Consider the following 21,779-nt stretch of genomic DNA (forward strand, 5'->3'; position numbering starts at 1 on the left):
CTACAGGCTTTCTTTATACCAGCCAAGAAAACAAATAAATAATAAAAACAATTACAATAAATTAAAGAAAATAATAACAGAAAAAATATAAAAATTAAATGAACTACCTCTTTGACTCTCTCCTCATATGGATGGCTATCTGTGTATTAGCCATATGGTGCATGAAAGCACTGAGCTTTGGTTCACCAGCCATAAAATTAAATAAAGTACCATTGTATGATTCCATTATCATGCAGGTACCTTCCTGATCTTTTAATCAGAGTTGCTGTTCCAACACAAGCCACAGATGCTCAATGGGATTGATGTCTGGGGAATTTGGAGGCCAGGGCAATACCTGGAAGTCTTCCTCATGTTCCGTGAACGAGTCTCAAACAAGCTGCCACTGGCTTGTTTTCATCCCATGGTGCATCCAGGCACCATCACTTCCCCAGGTAAATGACGCACACGTACCCGGCTGTCCACATGGTGCAACAGAAAACGTGATTCATCAGACCAGACAACCTTCTTCCAGTCACTCAAGGTCCAGCTTTGATGCTCGCATGCCCATTGTAGGTGCTGTTGCCGGTGAACCGTGGTTAGCATGGACACTTGGAGTGGCCTGTGTCCTGTGGCTAAGCAGCTCCATTATCAGCAGGGTTCGATGTACTGTGTGTTGTCACACATTACTCCCATCACCAGCATTCCAACCCAAATACGGAGGATGCAGAAAGGTCAGGGAATGACCACCGCATATCCTTGGAGCAATATGGCCTTAGTTGCTAATGCTCCTAAAAACCAAATAACAAACAAACAACAAACAAACAACAACAACCAACATTCCAATTACTGGCGAATTGCGCCACAGTTGCCCTTCTGTTGCCACATACCATCCGGGAGAGCCTTCACTCACCTCGAGCATCGTGATCATCCAACACCTCGCCGGTGGTTCGTGGATTTTTCCTCCTCAGACCACTTTCGGTAGGTACTAACCAGGGACCATGAGCACCCCACTAGCCATGCCATTTCGGATATGCTCTGACCCAGTCGTCTGGCTATTACAATTTGGCCTTTGTGAAACTCGCTTAAGTACACTGCCTTTCCCATCTGCAGAAAAAGAGTAACACTGATCAACGGAGCTCAGTATCAGGTGTTTTTTATACTGTGTCCCGACCCACGCAAGCACTGTAGTTCACCTGCAGTTGCTTCAATTCAAATAATGACTCGCTGGTCATAATGTATTGGCTCATCGGTGTATATGCCACAGATGCTGATACACCTAATAAATTCTCAAACGGACAGCCACTATACAGACATAGGCTTCAATTCTTTTGGGATCTCGTCAGTGGGTAGATGGTCATTGTGAAGACCTGAATGGCTCAGTGACAAAATATATCCAGAATACAAAATGATGAGCAAGTGAAGTGGACAGTGCTTTTTTTGTAAAAAAATAGGTGCAGGTACTCATTCTTTGCTATCAGGAAAAATTGAAAATTAAAAGGATATCAAAAGAACTCTAAAAATTTTTTTTTCCTGATATTGTTACTTTCATAGTAATGTTTTTGAAATAAAAACAACAAATTTAGTATATTAGCACAGTTTATTAAGTATAAATTAATTATTCAAGTATATATAGAAAAATAAGTAAAATGTGAATAAAATAAGTAAATAAATCGGTCAACTACTGAGTGCCAGGCACTCAGGATGATACGAATGGTCGTTATTGTAGTATCTCAAATAGAGAGCTTTTTGGTAACTGAAAAAAAGTTTCTAGTTTAGTATATTAACACAGTTTAGCAATTAACAAATTTAGTATATTAACACAGTTTATTAAGAATAAATTAATTATTCAAGTATATATATAGGCTGTCGACAACATTTTTATCCCCCCACATTTTAACTCCCCTCCAATTCTCAGACATTTTTTTCAACAACGATCAGTATGGCGTTATGTTGGTCCACTTGATGTGCAAACCCATGCAAAATTTCTAGTTAGTAGGTTGAGTGGTTCCAGAGATACAATGCTGTGACAGACAGGCAGACATCCGAGTGACATTTTAAGGGTCCTTCGTTAGACCATGGCCCCTAAAAATAATAAGTAAAAATAAATAACATAAGTAAAAATAATTTTATAATAAAGTTTTTGTAGAATATTCCAAATTTTTATTAAGTTTTCATCCGACACCCTATGCCGACTTCTTTACTTCCTCTTTGTGTATGTCGGTTGCTGATTGACGTTTCCGAAGCAGCCACGAATCGACATATTTTTATGGATCGAAGCAGCTCAGCGGTGGGCATACAGTTTTAAGAAACAGTAGTGAGGAAACTGTTTTTGTTATCAACGAAGCTCTGGTTGGGCTGACAGTCAGATTCATTTGTGAAAATCCTCGTTCACATTCACTCGATGAAATTGGTATCATACTCAGAGCGTCCATAAAATTCTTCAATTCTTCCGAAACCATCTTTTCAATTAGGTACCCCCAAAATCCACGAATTGCATTTAACTGTAACCTAATTGACAATTTTCTAATCATTTTCACCAAATGCCAACAATTCATACTTAGAAGGTTTAATGCCTTCGTTGTCCTCGTTTTCCTTCTCTCGTCATCGGCATTGTCACTAGTTCTTAAATTTGAATTTTTTTTTTTTTTTTGAAACTGTCCAAAATGTCAGTGTCATTCAGATATTCAGGTACTGTGACCATGTAAACAGAGATAGGGAAAATTTATGGGAAAATGTGGATAATGCACTTCCGCGAAACAACAGATGATTATTTGTCGGGGTAGAAGAAAATCACTCTCCCCTAATTCTCGAAGGGAGCGCTTACAGTTGATTCACAGTGGTGTCCAACATATGGCCCGCGAGGAAAGCGAACTAAAACAGCATTTTAAATTTTGTTAATTATCAAAAAAATTCTCATTAAATGTTTTTGTTCAGTAAATATAATTGTGTATTGTACTTAATAAAATTTTTGAATATTTTAAATTTTACTTTTACATGCAACAAGATATGGCAAATGTAACACACTAAAGAAATCTAACTTTGAATTTTTTTGAATATGGCCCCTGTACAGGAAATGTTTGGACACCACTGCAGTAGAAGGTGGAACAGAGCCCATTGGGAATACACCTTGATCTGCTCACTGCAGACTAGCGTGACTTCTCCGTATGTGGGACAGATGGTCGGATAGTTTTTACCAGGTACCATTAAGTTGTAGAATGGTAATCCCTTCGTCTCTCTTAATTCGTGCAGCAGCAGCACTAACTGCCTAAATTGTCTGAAGGCGAGAAATGCAAACAGTGCATACCGAGTTAATTCTCTCCTAATCCGTGCGCTATATGAAAATTTTCTCACTCAACGGAAACTATTTTAAATGTAACTTCCAAGGGGAATTCAAAATAGTTAAACAGAGGTCCGACTGAGTAATTTAGAATTATAGAAATGGTTATACAGTTTTATATAGAAAATATCTTAACAATAGAGTGAAAAATGTAAATTTAGTTAAATAATTTTAAGCTTATTTGAATAGTAGATAAACATGTGAAAAAAATTTACGGAATATTACAAATTTCGAAGTGCACTGCATCCAAATGTCACGCGTGACTGTTAATAAAGGTGCCAGTATGCCGTACCGTTGCATACCGTCACAAAAAAAAGCACTGGAAGTGGATATAAGAAGGCTTTTGCCTTGAACATAATTATCATGTAATGTAATCTAATGAAGGGTTATGTAATCTAATTAGGTTATGTAACAATTCAATATTGATTTCTAACATAACTGTTAGAAAGTCAAAACTGATGTGCAGGTCAATGGAACTGAAATAATAAACAGTTTTGATGCACAATATTAAAAATTAATTCATTACTTGAAAGAGATTGCATTAACTAAAATTTAGTATTTTTAAAATAAACAACAAAATTGAAATAAAATGAATTTAACAAAGCTTAAATCATGAAAATATTGTGTTGGACCCTACACAACAGTGGTTATGCAGGGTATACTACCAAGATTCTTTAGGTCATCACTGCACTGTCACCAGTGACATGTAAGATCAGGTTGCAGTGTATGGCCTTTTCCAAATTTATTTAATTTAAGCTCTTTCAAGCTGCACAGACTGGCACACAAAATATAGCCATTACTAGTGGTCTGCTGATATGATGCAAAATTTCTGAATGTATTGACACTTCAATTCTGTATGCACCCATCATAATTGTCCATAATACTGAAAAAATAAAATAATAAACTTTTATTTTTACATAAGCATCCAAATTGTCAATTTTGTTTGCTGATTTATTGAACTATCTATTGTGATGATTTATAATCATGTTTGATGTTAATTTATAAAAAAAAAAAAAAAGTAAATTAATAATTAAAAAATATATATTCTTCTTACTGTAAAGATAATGAATACATTAAGAAGTGCCTAATTTTAAATTATTGATTGCCTTTATTTTAGGCACCTCCGTAGCCAGGTGGGCAGGAGCTGCAGTGCATAGCACACGCTTCTTGATTATACCGGGGTTCGAGCCCGTGACCACCAAATACGGAGGATGCAGAAAGGTCATGGAATGACCACCGCATATCCCCGAAGCAATATGGCTTTAGTTGCTAATGCTCCTAAAAACCAAACAACAACAACAGCCTTTATTCTAAACATTTCCATGTAGAATTCAGATGCATCTGTCAATGTGACTTTTAGCAAGTGCCTGCTAAAGGGTTAAATATGAGAATCTAAAACAGTTTTTGAGACCCTAATAATATTCTTATTACATGATTTATAGTTAAATATTGAGGAAGATGCATAAAACATCATAAGAAAGCAATGAAGAAAAATCAACTATTGCTAAGAATAGATATTTTCAAAAATCAGCGTGAAACTATATTTTGTAATATGCTACTTGTTTTAAGTTTGAACAGGAGCATAACACTTATAGAGCTACTGTATGGTCAGGGGCCATGCAGTATGAAGAAATGGGCTGTGGATTAAACATCTCTGAGTTAAATGTATGCATATCTGTAATTTATTTATTTTTTTATTTTATTATATATTTTTTTTCCAGTGGTTGGTGTACAAGTAGATCCCCTTTGGTTTAAACCATATTTAGAATCTACTCCTAGCAGTCCTGGTAAAGTTCCTGTAAGTTGTGCTGTTGCAGTAAGTATTAAAAATTATATAATATTTCATTCATTATTAATTACAATGATTCCTTATTTTATCTTCAAATAAACACTAATTTTATTTATAAAAAGGTTAGGTCTATCCAGTCATTACACTTTCCATAGTAATTTTTTAAATAAACAAGGTGAACTACAAATCATGGGACATTTTCTTTTTCATATGTAAGCAACAACTCTTTTAATACATGAAATAATTATAATAGTATGATAAAAATTTTATAATCTGAAGTTAATATGATTGATTACCAAAACAATGGTTATTTGTTTCAATAACAGTAGCCCTAGAGGATTCAGGATATCCCTATAGACAAGCGATTCACAAATGTCATTCATGTTAAGAAAGGGGACTGGGGGGGGTGTTTCAAAGTTTGAAGTAAGCAATTATAGGCTTATAGACTAGCAATAGACTACAGTAGATATAAATTAGTCTGCAATCAAATCACAAAGGAGGTTAGGCAAGCTAAGATAGATTATGAGAAGTCTCTCGCAAAGAATGCAAAGAAAAGCATCAAACACTTCTTTTCTTATATAAACAGAAAAGATTGGGATGAATCACATTTATGCACTAGATATGAATGATTTAATTGTTGATGATGCTACTCAGATTGCTGACAAACTGAATAGGTATATTACATCTGTATTTACATATGAATGTAGATGCAGTCCCCTTCCCTAATTCTTTAGGGAAGGAGATTCCAGAAGTTTATCAAACTCTAACAAGTGATTTTGTGATAACTAAGTGGAAGAGAGATGTGAAGCTAAATATTAAAAAAAAAAAAGGCACCTGGAATGGATGGGTTCTATCCAATTATATTAAGGGAGGCAACAAAGGAAGTAAGCAAACCCTTAGCCATAATTATGAGAGCATTTTTGGATTCAGGGAAAGACCCTATACACTGGTGATGTGCAAATGTCTCTCCTATTCACAAGGGGGATCAAACATTGACATGAGATATTACAGACCTGTTAGCTCAACTTCTGTTCTAGTGAAAATTATGAAGTCACTGGTTCAAGAAGTAATGCAGAACTTGGATAATGTAAATTTCATGAATGAGACTACACTGAAGTTAAACATGTTGAAGTTAAGCTGTCTGATGTGTTGGATCATGGCTCTGCACTCAATACTTCTAGAGACAGAAATCTTTATCCATGCAATGGTTCCTTGAGCTTCAGGAATAGTTAGTAATTACTCGTATTAGTACTATAAGGGGTGAGGTCATGCTTCCTGCTTGAAAGTGAAAACAAGCTGTACAGACTGTGAAGGTTAAGTTACATTATTATGGAGTATAAGCACACCAACTTCCAATATCTGTGGTTGCTTCTGTTGAATTTTCAGGCATAATTTCATAATTTTTAGATTCTTGTCATCTGCTTACCACAAGTTGCACTCATCAGGTACCCATTTGCTTAAGTTTTGGTCTAAGTATGTCACACTGATCATCACACCTTATCCAGGGCATCCAGTACTGTTACCAACAGTATCGAGTTTGGGAATTTGTCTAAAAGTAGACTAGAAACATATGAGGTTATAGTATATTTTGAACATTATTTTTGTCAAAAAATAATGTCAAAATATACTATAACCTACTATACTACAAAATATACTATACTATAAAAATAGTGGAGACTACACTTCCATGTCTACCCAAACAGCTATGAAATGAACCAGCAGAGCTCTAGATGAGAACAGCTTCTTCACTATCTGAATGAAATTCACATCCTGAAATATATCCAGTACAGAAAATGTGTGTAGCTGGCGTGTTTCTGATTCTCCTTACAAGTATAGTAGTGACATATTTAAACATACCACCTTGCTGTTATGCTTCCTTAGGAGCACAGTGGCTCCCAAAAGTCTCAGAAGAAGGGAAGCAACTCTAATTTCTCTAATTTAATATGTAACTCTTTAATTTTTGTGATAAATTTCACCCATGATAATTTACTGTCTTTTCTTTTCTACTACTGTATAAAAATGACATACTGGCCAGTATGAAGAGCAGCATTCAGTCCAGCAGGAGCCCTCTCATACTATAATTATGAATCATGAACAAAAAGAAGAAATTAACAGAATCTGATGCTACATGTGATCCAGTCATTATACTGTTCACATCATTAACCATACCATATTGCACATAGTTGCATCCAGTGCAGATTGGGCATCAATCAAAATGGTAGTCATCTCATTTTTCCCTACGTTCTGGCCACACAGCATATGGCCAGAACATGTAGAGTACACATCAAACTCATAGTTCTAACAGCTAACCTGAGAGTAACTATGCAATTCTGAAGGTGCCTAAATAGTGTGTGTGTGTGTGTGTGTGTAATGCAATGTTTTGTTTTGAAACCTAAATAATGCAATATGTTTTGGAACAGTGCACTAATCAGTTCATTAAACAGAGTACATTATTTTGTGTGTGTGTGTAGACAGAGAGAGTACAATGTCAGAATTATTAAAGCATTAATATGGGCATGGATCTGGGGAGTTGTCTGTATTTGATCACCATCCATAGTCCTATTAATACCATCAATTCTATGGATTCACAAATAATAGGACCTGTTACTTACTCTTATTGTAAGAAATTATCTCAGTTACTTATTTTCGTGCACAATAAGGCTTTGCTGTACATCATTATCTTTGAAATAATGATTATCAGATATGCTGAATAGTGGAGACTACATATCTGGTTTCTGCAGATTCTGGAAGCAGATGACTTGCACCATGAAAGAAGGAAAGAAGGATCTTTCCATCACATCTAGGCTGGTGCCTCACAGTGCCAGATATTAAGACAGGCATGATGGAGCTTGTAGACTTGTAGACATAGAAAGAGATGCATTAATTTCCTGAAAGGTTTATGATGTAGTTTTTATATAGTTAGGATGGTGCTACAACCAAGTTGTCATTCACATTCATTGTGTTTTCCAACTCTTTGGTTGGAAATCATGATGAATGCGAATGACAGCTTGGACCTTTCAGCGGATATTCAGGAATGCCAGTATTATACCACAGCACTAGCACAGTTACTTTATTCTATGAAGATATAGAACTAGTTAGCACAACATTTTGAAATATATGCCATTTTGTTGTCTAATGAACAATTAGAAAGAAAAAAAGTCAAAAGGAAAAAAAGTGATCATTTTTCCTTTTATTTTCACTCTTCCTTCCTACCGTTGGGAATATTTCACTCTGAATGTTAAAGAATGCTTCAACTGCTGCTACTGTTTATAATGGTTAATCTTGAACTTGGAGAGTTTGTTATCTTTCCCAAATAAAAGGAATATGCTAAATATTTCTTTCAGTTCAAAGAGTGAATTCAGTTGCTCTCTAGCTCTAAGTATGCAAAAATTACAGAGTTTGTAATTTTGCAAACATTAAAAAATGCAATATGTTTTGAAACACTGCACTAATTAGTTCATTAAACAGAGTGCATTATTTTATGTAAAAAATTTTATTTTGGTATATTAGTAGTGCTATTCCTACAACATGATCTCAAAAAAATAGTTTTAAAAAAATACATACATCAATTTTTTTGTACTGACCATTTTTTGAGTAATTAAAATATTATTCAAAAACTGGCACTTTTCCATAAGTACTGCTCAATAGTAACAGTGGCAAAATAGCTGGACTATAGATTAACATATATTATTTACTTTAATTCAGAGTTTGTAGCCTATTTTTTATTGTTAATTCATTTATATAAAAATAAATATAAATATTTGGAAGGCCCCAATGAAGGCCCTATATGTTCTGCAAAATCAAAATCCATTTCAGACTATATACAGTTAAATTGTGGAAATGTTACAAAACATTACTCTCCCACTTCTTTTGCCATGGAAATATTATTTTTCATGCTTATACTGGGACTGCCAAAATTTATAACTGTTTTACTACCTATTGGTTTTAGTGATTTATGTTAGTGATGATTATATCTAAAATTACTGATAGTTGTACTGTGCATAGTTTGTAATTGTATTTATTTTATTAATTCAGTCAGTGCCTTTAGTTGTTTCATTCGACATATTCACAATATATGATATTTGCTTAGAAAGTGTTTGGTCACTCATCTAAACATAGTATGAATCACCCGTTCATCTGCAATCAATCTGAATAAATTTGAATAGAAGGTGTTTAATGTAATTTGTTGCATTTTAAAATAAGTGATTTCCTGAGCAGTGAATTATCAAATTAGAGGAAAGTGCAGAAGAAATGCACATAATTCTAAAAACAGCTTTTGGGGAAGATTCTGTTGTCATATGATGATGTTTGAATGTTTCACAAATTTTTAAGGAGGTCAGCTCGCTCTAGCTGACCCTGGTCTTTGGAAACTAATTATTCAATCACTCATGTTGTGACCTGATGCACAGTGATTGACATTTTAACTATCCATGAAGATACTAGTGAAATTACTGCCTCTTGTGGGAAATATCAATTTTCATACAAGGTTTTGGAATGGGACACATTTCTATCAAATTTGTACCTTGCATCCTCACTGATGATTACAGAGAGTAGTGAGTTCTCTCAGGATCTTCATCAACATACTGCTGTTAACTCATGTTTGTTTCTTCCATTATTACTGTCAAATCGTAGGAGTATGGCTATGACCCAGAACCAAAAGTCCAGTCTTCTTAACGTAAGTCTTCTCTAAAGCTCGAAGAAGCAAGGCAATCTCAATCATGCTTGTGATATTTTTGACTCATTAGGAATTGTTTGTTATGAATTTATCCCACGTGGTCAACCAGCAAACCAGGAGTGTGCAATCACCATAGGGCTACAAAGCAGCCCTATGGTGGTCTCAACTGTGGTCACTTAATTGTGGTCTCCCATTCTGCCATACTTACCCAGTTTAGCTCCCCCCCCCCCAAGCTTGAAAGATCCCAGATTTACTGAGAAGATTATTATTACTAGCCATAAGGTGCAAGGAAGCCTGAGGCTTATGCTGCACCAGCCAAAAAAAAAAAAAAAAAAAATCCTGTGTTATCCTGATATATATATATATATATATATAGAGAGAGAGAGAGAGAGAGAGAGAGAGAGAGAGAGAGAGAGAGAGAGAGAGAGAGAGAGTGTCAGAAGTAGAAGGGAACCAAGAAAGAGAGGAATGATGATATCCAGCCCAGAACCCAGGGTTTGTCAAGCCCATACTCACCAGATGTGAGCATGGGCTTTGCTCAGGAATTGCTACCAGTTCCAAAAGAAGCCTCTCTGGATTGTTTCTAGCTAGAAGTTTTCAAAAGCATTGGAATCAGTGTAGCCTTAAATACATTAGGGAGACCATTTTGAAGGAGAGCTATCTTAGTTCAATCCTCAAACCTTGTGATCGCACCTCATATATGCGCATTTTGCTTGTCCAATTATTTCTTCTGATTTTTTTTTTTTTTTTAATTTTTACCATATTAAGCTGGATTGATCTTACTGGCATTCTAAAGAAATGTGAGATTTTTCTCTATAATATTTGTGATCTTAATCAGTTGATATTTGGTATTTAGAACTTTTTATACAGAATCAAGATCCTTTTTTAATTTTTAAGTTATCTGTTATAAATAAGCAATTAGCCTGTTTATTTCATCTTAGGATATCTTTCATTAATCCCTGAAAAATAGATTTAACATAAAAATAAAAGCCTTCATGTTAAGCTAGTCTACCTTTTAGAAAAAATTCTGTAGAATTCTACAACTAATTCTTCTAATTTACAAGTATTGCTCTACACTATTCTGTTGAAGCTATTTTTAAAGGTCAACTTCATATATAGCATTGAAATCAAAGGTACTTATGAAATAATATGCTTGAATCTTGTTTATTTTTTAATTGCCATACCCACATACAAACTTTTTTTACAGTGAACAAAAAATTCTTGGATGGTTTCTCTCATTAAATATATAAAGGATAGTAAAAAAAAAATATTTATTTGAAGCATTAAACTAGAATATATTAGATTATATCTGCTTGTTGTTGACTTTAATTGAATAACTTTGCTACAATTTAGTTACTTCAGTAATTGTTATTAAGTTTATTAAAAATTTGAAGCAGTTGTTTGATAATGTATGTGTGGGCAAGTATACGTTCATGTACAGAATGAAAGAGAGAGAATATATCATTGTTTAATGCTTTATTTATTTCTTATTTTGATAAAGGAGATTACAATAATAAATATTTCTTGTTTTTATTGAGGATGAAGTGGTCTGCTACCTTGTGGATGATGGTGGCTTCATAATTTCTTCCAATCAACCAAACCACTTTCAAATGGTAAGTTAAAAAAAAAAATTTTTTTTTTAATGTAATAAAAACCTCAACTGTAAAGTTTGAATTAGTCTCATTTGTACAAGTATAGACATGTTAAACTACATTTTATTAAATTAGGATACTATAACTTAGTTCTTTTGCATATACTTCCCTTAATGCCAAAGTATAACCAGTCTGAATAATAATAAAAGTTTAATTTTCTTTTCCTAATTATTCATTTCAAAAAAATAAAATATAATATAATAATTGGTGCATATAAATTAATATAATAATTGGTGCATGCTCAGGAAAGTATAAATGTCAGTAATTTTAGTATTCCAGCATCAGCCAAAAAAAACATTTCACCTACCCTCCAATAGTTTGCCTAGTTCTTCCTTGAATTTATTCAGACTACCAATTCCACAACAACCGATGCAACCTTGTTCCCAGAATTAGCTGAAGGCAAACTTCCTCATATGTATTCTGCAACCCACCATCCTTCCTCATTTGGATTTATGCCCCAGTCACGTGCATAATGTGAGCAAGAGAGAGAAACCCATCTGAGTTTGCTCAAGCCATTTAAAGCCTTAAATACCTCAATCAGATCATCTCACAGGTCCCTGGTCTCCAGAAGCTACAGTTTGCAGAACTGAAGCCTTTCTTAGTAAGAGCAACCCTTTGTTCCCTTCTTTGTACCTGTTCCAGCAGCTCTACAGCCTTCCTAAACTGAGCCCACCTACAGTAGTCAAGATGTGGCTCAACCATTGACTTATACAATGGGATAATCACCTCCTTATCCCTGCTATCAGAATTCCTGTATATCATTGACAAAACCCCATGAGCTCTCCTGGCAGCATGCCTACACTGCTCAGAGAACTTCATATAAAACTACATAATTACCCCAGGTCCTTTTCACTTCCCACTACCTGAGTGTAGTACAAAAGTCAGTACGTTACTCTGGGATTACTGCTACTCATATGCAGTTTCTTGCATTTGTCAATGTTGAAACTTCGGTTGCCATTTCTCAGCATATCTGCCTGAATTTTCTAGATCTTGTTGCAGTAGCATACATTCAGTATTGTCATTAACCACTTAGCCAACCTTTTTACCAACTGCAAACTTAGACATTAAGACCAATATACCCTCATCACTCTTTTGTTTTACCTCATTATTATCATTAGCATTAGAAGGCACATGATGCAAGAAAGCAAGCTTATATAGCATAGCCAAAAAAAAAAAAAAACCTTCTCATTTCACCCATCCATTCACTCCAAATGTTTATTTGTCTAGTTTTGCCTTGAATGTATTTAAGCTATCAACTTCTACAACAACAGATGCAAGTTTGTTCCGGCAATCAACTACCTGCTGGCTAAGGCAAACTTCCACACATCTATCCTACAACTGTCTTTCCTCAATTTGAATTTATGCCGTCTCAAGCAATTATTCTCAGCAAAATGAAGAATCCCATCAGCATTGAGCATGCTCAAACTGTTTAAGACTTTATACACCTCAATCAGATCACCTCACTGGTGCCTAGTCTCCAGACACTGTAATTTGTAAAACTTAAGCCTTTCTTCATAAGAGCAACCTTTTGTTCCATTCACTAATCTTGTTGCTCTTCTCTGTACTCATTCCAGCAGCTCTATATCCTTCTTAAAATGAGGCCTCCAGACCGGTATACAGTACTCAAGGTTTAGCCTGACCATTGCCTTATACAAGGAGATAATCACCTCCTTATCCCTGCTAGAAAAATTCCTGTATATCATTGACAAGACACCATGAGCTACTTTTGCAGACCATCTGCATTGCTCAGAAAACTTCATATCTACCTCACAATTCCCCCAGGTCCTTTTAGTCCATGAAGAGCAGTATCCATTGACTACTACTCTGTCTTCTCCAACTCAACCATCCCTTTATCCATAGCAGCGATTTGCCTCCTGTGCCACACTGCTCCAATTTTTGGAGCAGTGTGGCATTGTATCATTAATAAATACCGAAAACAATGTGCCCAGCACTGAACTCTGTGGGACTCCGTTGATAGCCACTCTCTATCGTCTCCTACTCAACCATCCCTTTATCCATAGCAGTAACTTTCCCATAGTGCAACACTGCTCCGATTTGTACAACAGTCTTTTATATGGAACATTATCAAAAGCTTTCCTGAAATCCAAGTATATGATATCAAATTTTTTTTTGCTATCATAAAGTTCATTTGTCAAGGCAATGCATTCAGATGAATGGGTGGCCAGTGCAATGTTGAGTCAGTTTGGTGATGTAAGCACTGGGAAAACAAAAATGAGAGCAGGATTGTGTTATAGGCTGAATGACTGTGATGAGTGCAATGCACAACTGTATATAGAGAAATATAGTGGCAATAAATTAGAATGTAACTGCATAGTATCCCATCAGATTGGTCAGAAAAGAACTCCCCTTAACAATTCCATGCTGTTACTGAAGTATAACTGCACTCTTGTCTAGATGGTACTGCATTACAACAGCAGTTAATAGAAGTTAAGCTAACAGGACTGTAATTATTCATATCACCCCTTTGATCCTCCTTTGTGAATTGGGGACACATTTGCACATTTCCAGACGACAGGGACCTCCACAGAATCCAAAGATGCTCTCATAATTATGGCTAAGGGTTTTCTTACTTCCTTTGCTGTTTTCTTTAATATAATTTGATAGTTTCCATCCACCACAGGCACCTTTATTATGTTTAACTTCAAGTTCTCTTTCACTTTCTTCTCAGTTAATACAAAATCATTCAGCTCTCTCTGTTAGAGTTTTATAAACTTCTGGCATTCCTCTCCCTAAAGAATTCCTCGTGTGAATATAGATGTAAAATACCTGTTCAGCCTGCTAATAACTACATTCACACATGGAGGAATTCTTTAGGGAGGGGGATATGCATTACTTTCTACCCCTTTCTTCCTTCCTTCTTCTGTTAATATAAGTAAAGAAGTCTTTGCGACTTTTCTTGGCATTATTTCCCAGAGACTTCCCATGTTCTGCCCTGGCTTGCTTAACCTCCTTTGTAACTTGATAGCAGACTAGTTTATATCTATCATAGGCTTCTGTATCACCTGAATAATATATATGTATCTCAGGTGTTTTTTTTTTCTCTGCCACGTCTCAGTAGTTCATCTGCCATCCATTTAGGCCTAAGCCTTGATCAATATTTCTTAGTTAGTGTGAAAAGCCTAGTAGCATCTATGATTATTTTCCTGAATGATTCCCATTTGGAATTTGTCATTGGTCCCACTGTATATAATTTAAACTGTCTGAGACCACTATACTCTCCTTTACAAAAGAAAAAAACCCTTCTCTTTAGCCACATACATACACGAATACACAAATGTCAGTGAGTGTGCATACATGCATTTCTTTTACTTGAGTCTTGAGAGTTTTGTTGTGTTTTACAATTTTGTAAGAGAAAGCTCCACTTTCTGCTGGGGTTTCTTACACAGGTACAAAATAGAGAACCTGTGTAAGAAAATGATTGTAAATAGAGAGTGTTATGTATTTTTGTATTTATGTAAATAAATAAAAATAAAAAAATTACCCTTGATAGTAGTTGCATATTTAAGTAAATTCCACATCAATGCATTGTGATCACTGCCGCCTAGTGGTTCTTTTATCTGCAGATTCTTAATGTGGGAAGAAACACTGCTAATAATCAGATCAAGGGTATTGTTCTCTCTTGATACTCCTCTAACATTCTGCTATAGAAAACAGTTATCCAATAAATCCATAAAACACTTGCTAGTGTGTGAATGAAGAACCCACAAGTTCAAGTTAATATCTAGAAAGTTAAAATATCCCCTTATAAGACATTCTGATTTACTGGCCCACTCTATTTCTCTGTGTACAGTTGTTCACTGTACTCATCACAGTCATTCAGCCTATAACACATACTCTCCTTTTTTTGTTTTCCCACTTTTTATATCACACCAAACTAACTCAACGCAGGTCATTGATTGCTGGAACAAACTTTTTTTTTTTTTGTTAGTTGTTGGTGCATCGGCTTCTGTGGCCATAATGCACTTCCCAAAGTTTTTGCATTTTCTACTCTGATCCAAGCCAGAGGCGGGATTCGAACCCGCGACCTTTGGGTTGCCAGGCAGGCACTTTACCCACCCGCTAGCCCGGTCAGCTTGCATCATTTGCCACTGCTAATGATAACATTGCACTGGCCACCCATGTCAACTGAATGCACTGCTTTAGATTTTGTGCTTCTGAACTAAGAACATAACCCCTCCCTACCTCCTGTGCTCTCTGTTTTTTCTGTATACATTGTACTTCCCACATTCAAATTTTGCATTACCTATATCTGAGTAACACAACATCTCTGATATCTCCACAATGTCTGCATTTGATGACTTGACTAGCACTTCGGATTCATCAAATTTATTTACTATGCTCCTAACATTGTTGTATGTGCAAGTATACATGTACCTGTTCTTACTCTTGGTTACCCCAACATAGCACATATAGTTCCTTGTTCCCACACATCAGGGAACAAGGAAATGCATGGCCTTGGAATGCCTGGTACCTTTCTTTCCAGGACTCTGAAGCAGTGCAAGAATCACTTTCACTTCTGCCTGCGCCTATTGTTAATCTATTGCTTTTGTTACTATAGCACATGGAAGACTACAGTAAAATTGGAGCAGTATGGCATTAACGGCAAGTTGATACAATTGATAAAAGGATGGTTGAGGGGGAGATGACAGAGAGTGGTGATCAATGAACATGTGTACCAGTGTTATTAGTAGAATTCCCCGAGGATTCGGTATTGGGCCCATTGTCTTTTGTATATTTATTTACATGATAAATATACAAAGCAACATTGATGAAGGTATATCAGGCTTCATGTCGAAGTTAGCATTAGTAATTAGCATTAGTTGAGACATATGATGCAAGAAAACAAGCTTAAATAGCATCAGCACATAAAAATAAATAAATAAATAAAAACCTTCCCATTTCACCCATCTGGTCACTCCAAATGTTGTCTAGTTCAGCCTTAAATTTATTTAAGCTATCAACTTACACAACAACAGATGGAAGTCTGTTCCAGCAATCAACTACCCGCTGGCTAAATGCAAACTTCCGCTCATCTATTCTACAACAGTCTTTCCACAATTTGAATCTATGCTCCCTCTGGTTCTTAATCTCAGCAAGTGGAAGTATCCCATCAGCATTGAGCCTGCTCAAACCATTCAAGGCCTTGTACACCTCAATTAGCTCACCTAGCAGGTGCCTAAGCTTCAGATGCTGCAACTTGCAGAACTTAAGCCTCTCCTGGTAGGAGAACCCCTTTGTTCCTCTTAACAGTCTTATTGTTATACTTGTATTTGTGCCGACCAGGCTAGCCAGGTGGGTGAAGTGCCTGCCTGGCAACCCAAAGGTCGCGGGTTCGAATCCCGCCTCGGGCGTGGATCAAAGTACTGCAAAAACCTTGGGAGGTGCATTATGGCCACAGAAGCCGATACGCCAACAACTACCAAAAAAAAAAAAAAAAAAAAAACTTGTATTTGTTCTAGCAACTCTACATCCTTCCTAAAATGAGGCCTCCAGACCTGTACACAGTACTCAAGGTGTGGCCTGACCATTGCATTATACAAAGGTATAATTTCCTCCTTGTCTCTAATAGCAAAATTCCTATATATCATTAACAAAACTCCATGACTTGTTCTGGCAGCCCATCTACACTGGTCAGAGAACTTTATATCCGACTGCACAATTACCCCTTGGTCTTTCTCATTCTCCACGTCCCTGAGTGTAGAACAACACAGTCGGTACGTTTCTCTTGGGTTACTGCTACCCATATGCAGTACTTTGCGTTTCTCAATATTAAACTTCAGTTGCCACTTCTCAGCCCATCTACCTAACTTTTCTAGATCCTGTTGCAGTAGCATACTGTCTTTACTATCATTAACAACCCGGAACGTTTGTATCATCTGCAAACTTGGACATTAAGCCTGATATACCTTCATCGATATCATTAATAAATACACAAAACAAAAATGGGCCCAGCACCGAACCCTGGGAGACTCCACTAATAACATTAGTCCACGTAGAGCAGTGTCCGTTTATTACCATTCTCTGCCGTCTCCCACTCAACCATCACTTTATCTGTTGCAGAAACTTTCCCTTAGTGCTCCAATTTGTACATCAGTCTTCTGCAGTCTTTTCCAATACTACTCCAATTTGTACAGCAATCTTCCATGTGCAACAGTATCAAAAGCTTTCCTGAAATCCAAGGATATGATATATGACAATTTTTTGCATCCAGTTCCTTGGTGACCACATCATAGTATCTAGTCAAATTGGTCTGACAAGAAACTGCCCTTAACAAACCCATGCTGTGTCTCAACTATAACTCCATTCTTGTTTAGGTGATCCTGCATCACTTCTTTAACCAGTGACTCCATGATTTTCCCAGTAACAAAAATCAAACTAACAGGTCTATAATTGTTTGCATCACCCTTTGAACCTTTGTGAATTGGAGATACATTTGCACATCTCCAGTCCATGGGGACCTCCCCTGACTCTAAAAATGCTCTCATAAAGGGCATCTAGGGCAGATGGAATCTGCCCTAGATGGCCCTTTTTGTGTTTAACTTCAAAAATTTCTCCTGCACGTTGCTCTCCCTTATTACAAAATCATTTATCTCCCTGTTAGAATTTAGTAATCTTCTGTCCTCCCCTTCCTTACAGAATTCCTCATGTATGAATGTAGATGCAAAATACTCATTCAGTTTGTCAGCTATCTGAGCAGGATCATCAACAGTCAAACCACCAACGTCAAGTGGACCAATCTGATTCATCCCCTTCCTTCTAGAGTTTACATAAGAAAGAAGTCTTTGTTGTTTTTCTTTGAACCCTTTGCCAAGAATTTCTTGTAATTAGCCTTCACTTGCCTAACTTCCTTTGGGACTTGATTACAGACTAGCTTATATCAACCATAGGCTTCTGTGTCATGTGCTAATTTATATACATCCCACGCATTTTTCTTCTCTTCCACCAGCCTCATTAGTTCATCTGACATCCATTTAGGCCTAAGTATTTCTTAGTTGATACGAATATCCTAGTAGCTTTCAAGATTAATTCCCCGAATGCCTCCCATTTAGAATTCAGTTTTTAACATCATCAGTGGATCCCACTGTAGTCACCTTTACGAAAACAAAAACCCTTCCCTTTACTCTCGATGGTAGTTACATCTTTAAGTATATCCCACATCAGTATACTGTGATTGCTGTTACCTAGTGTTTCCATTATCTGCAAATTCCTGTTGCATGAGTCATCACTATTGATAATCAGATCATGAGTATTATGCTATCTGGTTGCCCCTCAAACATGTTGCCGTAGAAAAGAATCCTCCAATAAATCCACAAAAGTCTTGTTAGCGTGCGAATGACCAATCCACAAGTTCCAGTTTAATATCTGGAAAGTTAAAATCCCCCATTACAAGACATTCTGATTTACTGGCCCACTCTATTTCTCTGCACAATTGCCCATTGTACTCATCAGAGCCATTAGGCCTATAACACAGTTTTATTCTCATTTTCCCTTTCCCAGTGTTTATGTCACACCAAACTGACTCAACATTGCAATGTACGCTCAAGTCAGCTGGTTGCACTTCCTTAGATTTTATGTTTCTTAACTAACCGCATGACCCCTTCTCCCTTCCTACCATGTCTATCCTTTCTGTACACATTGTACTCCCCAAATTCCAGTGCTGCACTGCACTGCACTTCTTATATTTGTGTCAAATATGTCTGATGTAAAAGCAGTATGTGGCTTTGATGCCTTGATAAGCACTTCAAATTCATCAAATTTATTTACTATACTTCTAGCATTGGTGTACATGCAAGTATACATGCACCTGTATTCTTACTCTTGGTTACCCTGACACAGCCCATGTATTTACTTGTTCCATGATGACTCCCAGCAGTTCTTGAAATCCCTAGCAACTTGCTCTCTAGGCTGATGCTTATTACAATAGAAGCAGTGCAAGAATCGCTTTTGCCTCTGCCAGTGGCTAATGTTAGTCTTTTAGTATGGGAATCACCCCAAGCTAGCAGTTTTCCGATCCACATACCACTGCCTCGATAGCATTGGCAAATATTGTTGCACCCTTTCTATTTAAGTGTATCCCATCTCTGTAGAAGTAGTCTCTCCTGTTTACAAGCACAGACAACAACAAAAAAAAAATTTTATCCCATGAGCCTTGCACAATCTCTCCAGGGCTGAATTGATTGACAAGGCTCTCATCATATACTCCCTCTATTGTGTCTGGGCAGAATTGCAGACACTTTCAAATTCAACCCTGCAACTTTTTTTCAACATTGAACCTGTACTTGTTAATTAAACTTTGCAGATCTCTTACTCTTAAGGTCGTTAGTGGCAACTTTTACGACAATATCACATTTTGTGCCCTTGAAAGATGATATCTGCTCTACAACGGCATCAATTTTTCCCCCTGGCAGACATACCCTGGTCCTGTTCCACCTATCCTTTTTGCATAATATATTCCCCATCTCCCTGACAATAGAGTCACCAGCAATAACTAGTTCCTGTGGGACCTGAATATTCTGCCTTGGAGTTTGCCACTACGTTGCCCGATGCACAGCAGTAAGCTCTGGCATTGAGTTAGGAGCTGAGAGCTTGATGAGCCCATCTTATTATTTCCTTGAGGGCATCTACCCTACACCTCAAACTCTTATAGATGACCATCAGAACGTTGATTTGGCACCTAATTTCCTCACAGTCTCTGCACCTTGGACACACAAAGACATCCTCCTTGGCTAGATCATGCCCTGTTCTAGACAGGTCCGCAAACATTTCATATTTCACTCATTTTTTTAAATTGTGATGCATTGGAGAATCATGCCCTTCGGTTCTCCCCTGAGCCACAGCACTCTGGCTGATGTGAGCATTGCTTTGCTGCTCAAGTCTCGGTCATGATTCTGTTTAAGTACAATTTAATTAACAATGAAATTTAAAAGGATTAATAAATTTTACTGATTAATTGATAATACTATACTATACTAAGATAACAGATTTCTAATACAGTGCGACTTGTTTCGCTATCTAGTTTTACATTAAACCTTACGCTATCTAGTTCGGGATATACATTATGCTATTCCGTATCGTACAACAATGGCAGAAAGTTTCAAACTGTAAATCTACGGACACTAAGTATTAACTTTCAAAATCATATCTAAATTCAAAATAAACCAAGGAGCTTGACTAGGACTATAAGCTACTTATAGAAAATAATTTAATATAACAATTAAGTCAATAAAACAGCTAAATATAATTAAACACTTAGCGGTCTCTGGAGCCGCAAAGTCTTGTCCCACACGTGGATACCCAACATGTTGGCAGAGTTGTTAATGACAGTATGCTACTCCAACAGGATCTAGAAAAGTTTGGCAGATGGGCTGAGAAGTGGCAACTGAAATTTAACTTGACAAATGCGAAGTACTGCATATGGGTAGTGGTGCTACACTCATATTAGTGGAGAATGAAAAGGCCTCGGGGTAATTGTGCAGTCAGATATGAAATTTTCTGAGCAGTGCAAACAGGCTGCCAGAGCAGGTCATGGGGTATTGTCAATGATATATAGGAATTTTGCTAGTACAGAAAAGGAGGTGACTATCCCTTTGTATGAGGAAATGGTCAGGCCACACCTTGATTACTGCATACAAGTTGGGAGGTCTCATTTTGGAAAGAATGTATAGTTGCTTGAGCTTGTACAGAGAAGGGAAGCAAGATTGTTGAGGCAAATGAAGGGGTCTTCTTACCAAGAAAGGCTCAAGTTCTACAAATTGCAGCATCTGGATAATACTAGGCACCTGTGACGTGATCTGATTGTGGTGTATAAGACCTTGAATGGGTTGAGCAAGCTCAATACTATGAAGATTCTTCCTCTTACTCAGATTACTCACTTGAGGGAACATAAATTCAAAATGAGGAAAGATGGTTGTAGTACGGAAATAGATGTATGGAAATTTGCCTTTATCCAGCAGATAGTTGATTGCTGGAACAAACTTCCAGGTGCCATTGTGAGAGTTAATAGCTTACATAAATTCAAGTAACATGTGGACACACTTTTGGAGGGAATGGATCAGTGAAATGCAGAGTATTTTCTGGAATTTTTTTTTTTTTTTTGGCTGATGCTGCATGATTTCCTTTTTGCATCATATGCTTCTACTAATTCTAATGCTGTTATTCTGTGTCTCACACAAACTTGCAGTTTTCCGACCATCATAATACTTTCAATAGCAACGGGAAATATTCTTGCACTCTTTCTATTTAATTGTATTCGATCCCTGCAGAAGCACAGTACACTATATCATGAAGAATCACTACTGATAATCAGATCATATGTACAGCACATGA

At 36.6% G+C, this 21,779-nt stretch overlaps 1 protein-coding gene across 3 annotated transcripts in view; it reads left to right on the top strand.

The window, feature by feature from the left end:
* LOC150078191 (voltage-dependent calcium channel subunit alpha-2/delta-2-like) overlaps positions 1-21,779 on the top strand; it is a 663,667-nt gene that overhangs the window by 470,529 nt on the left and 171,359 nt on the right. For all 3 annotated transcript variants that reach the window (XM_090384688.1, XM_090384689.1, XM_090384690.1), the window contains 2 exons: positions 5,038-5,132; positions 11,319-11,393. In XM_090384688.1, the coding sequence (XP_090240814.1) occupies positions 5,038-5,132; positions 11,319-11,393 (170 nt within the window). The remainder of the gene's footprint in view (positions 1-5,037; positions 5,133-11,318; positions 11,394-21,779) is intronic.

Source organism: Mastigoproctus giganteus, chromosome 11 (assembly GCF_048544385.1).
Source record: "Mastigoproctus giganteus isolate SK-2022 chromosome 11, ASM4854438v1, whole genome shotgun sequence".
In the NCBI taxonomy this organism is placed as follows: domain Eukaryota; kingdom Metazoa; phylum Arthropoda; class Arachnida; order Uropygi; family Thelyphonidae; genus Mastigoproctus; species Mastigoproctus giganteus.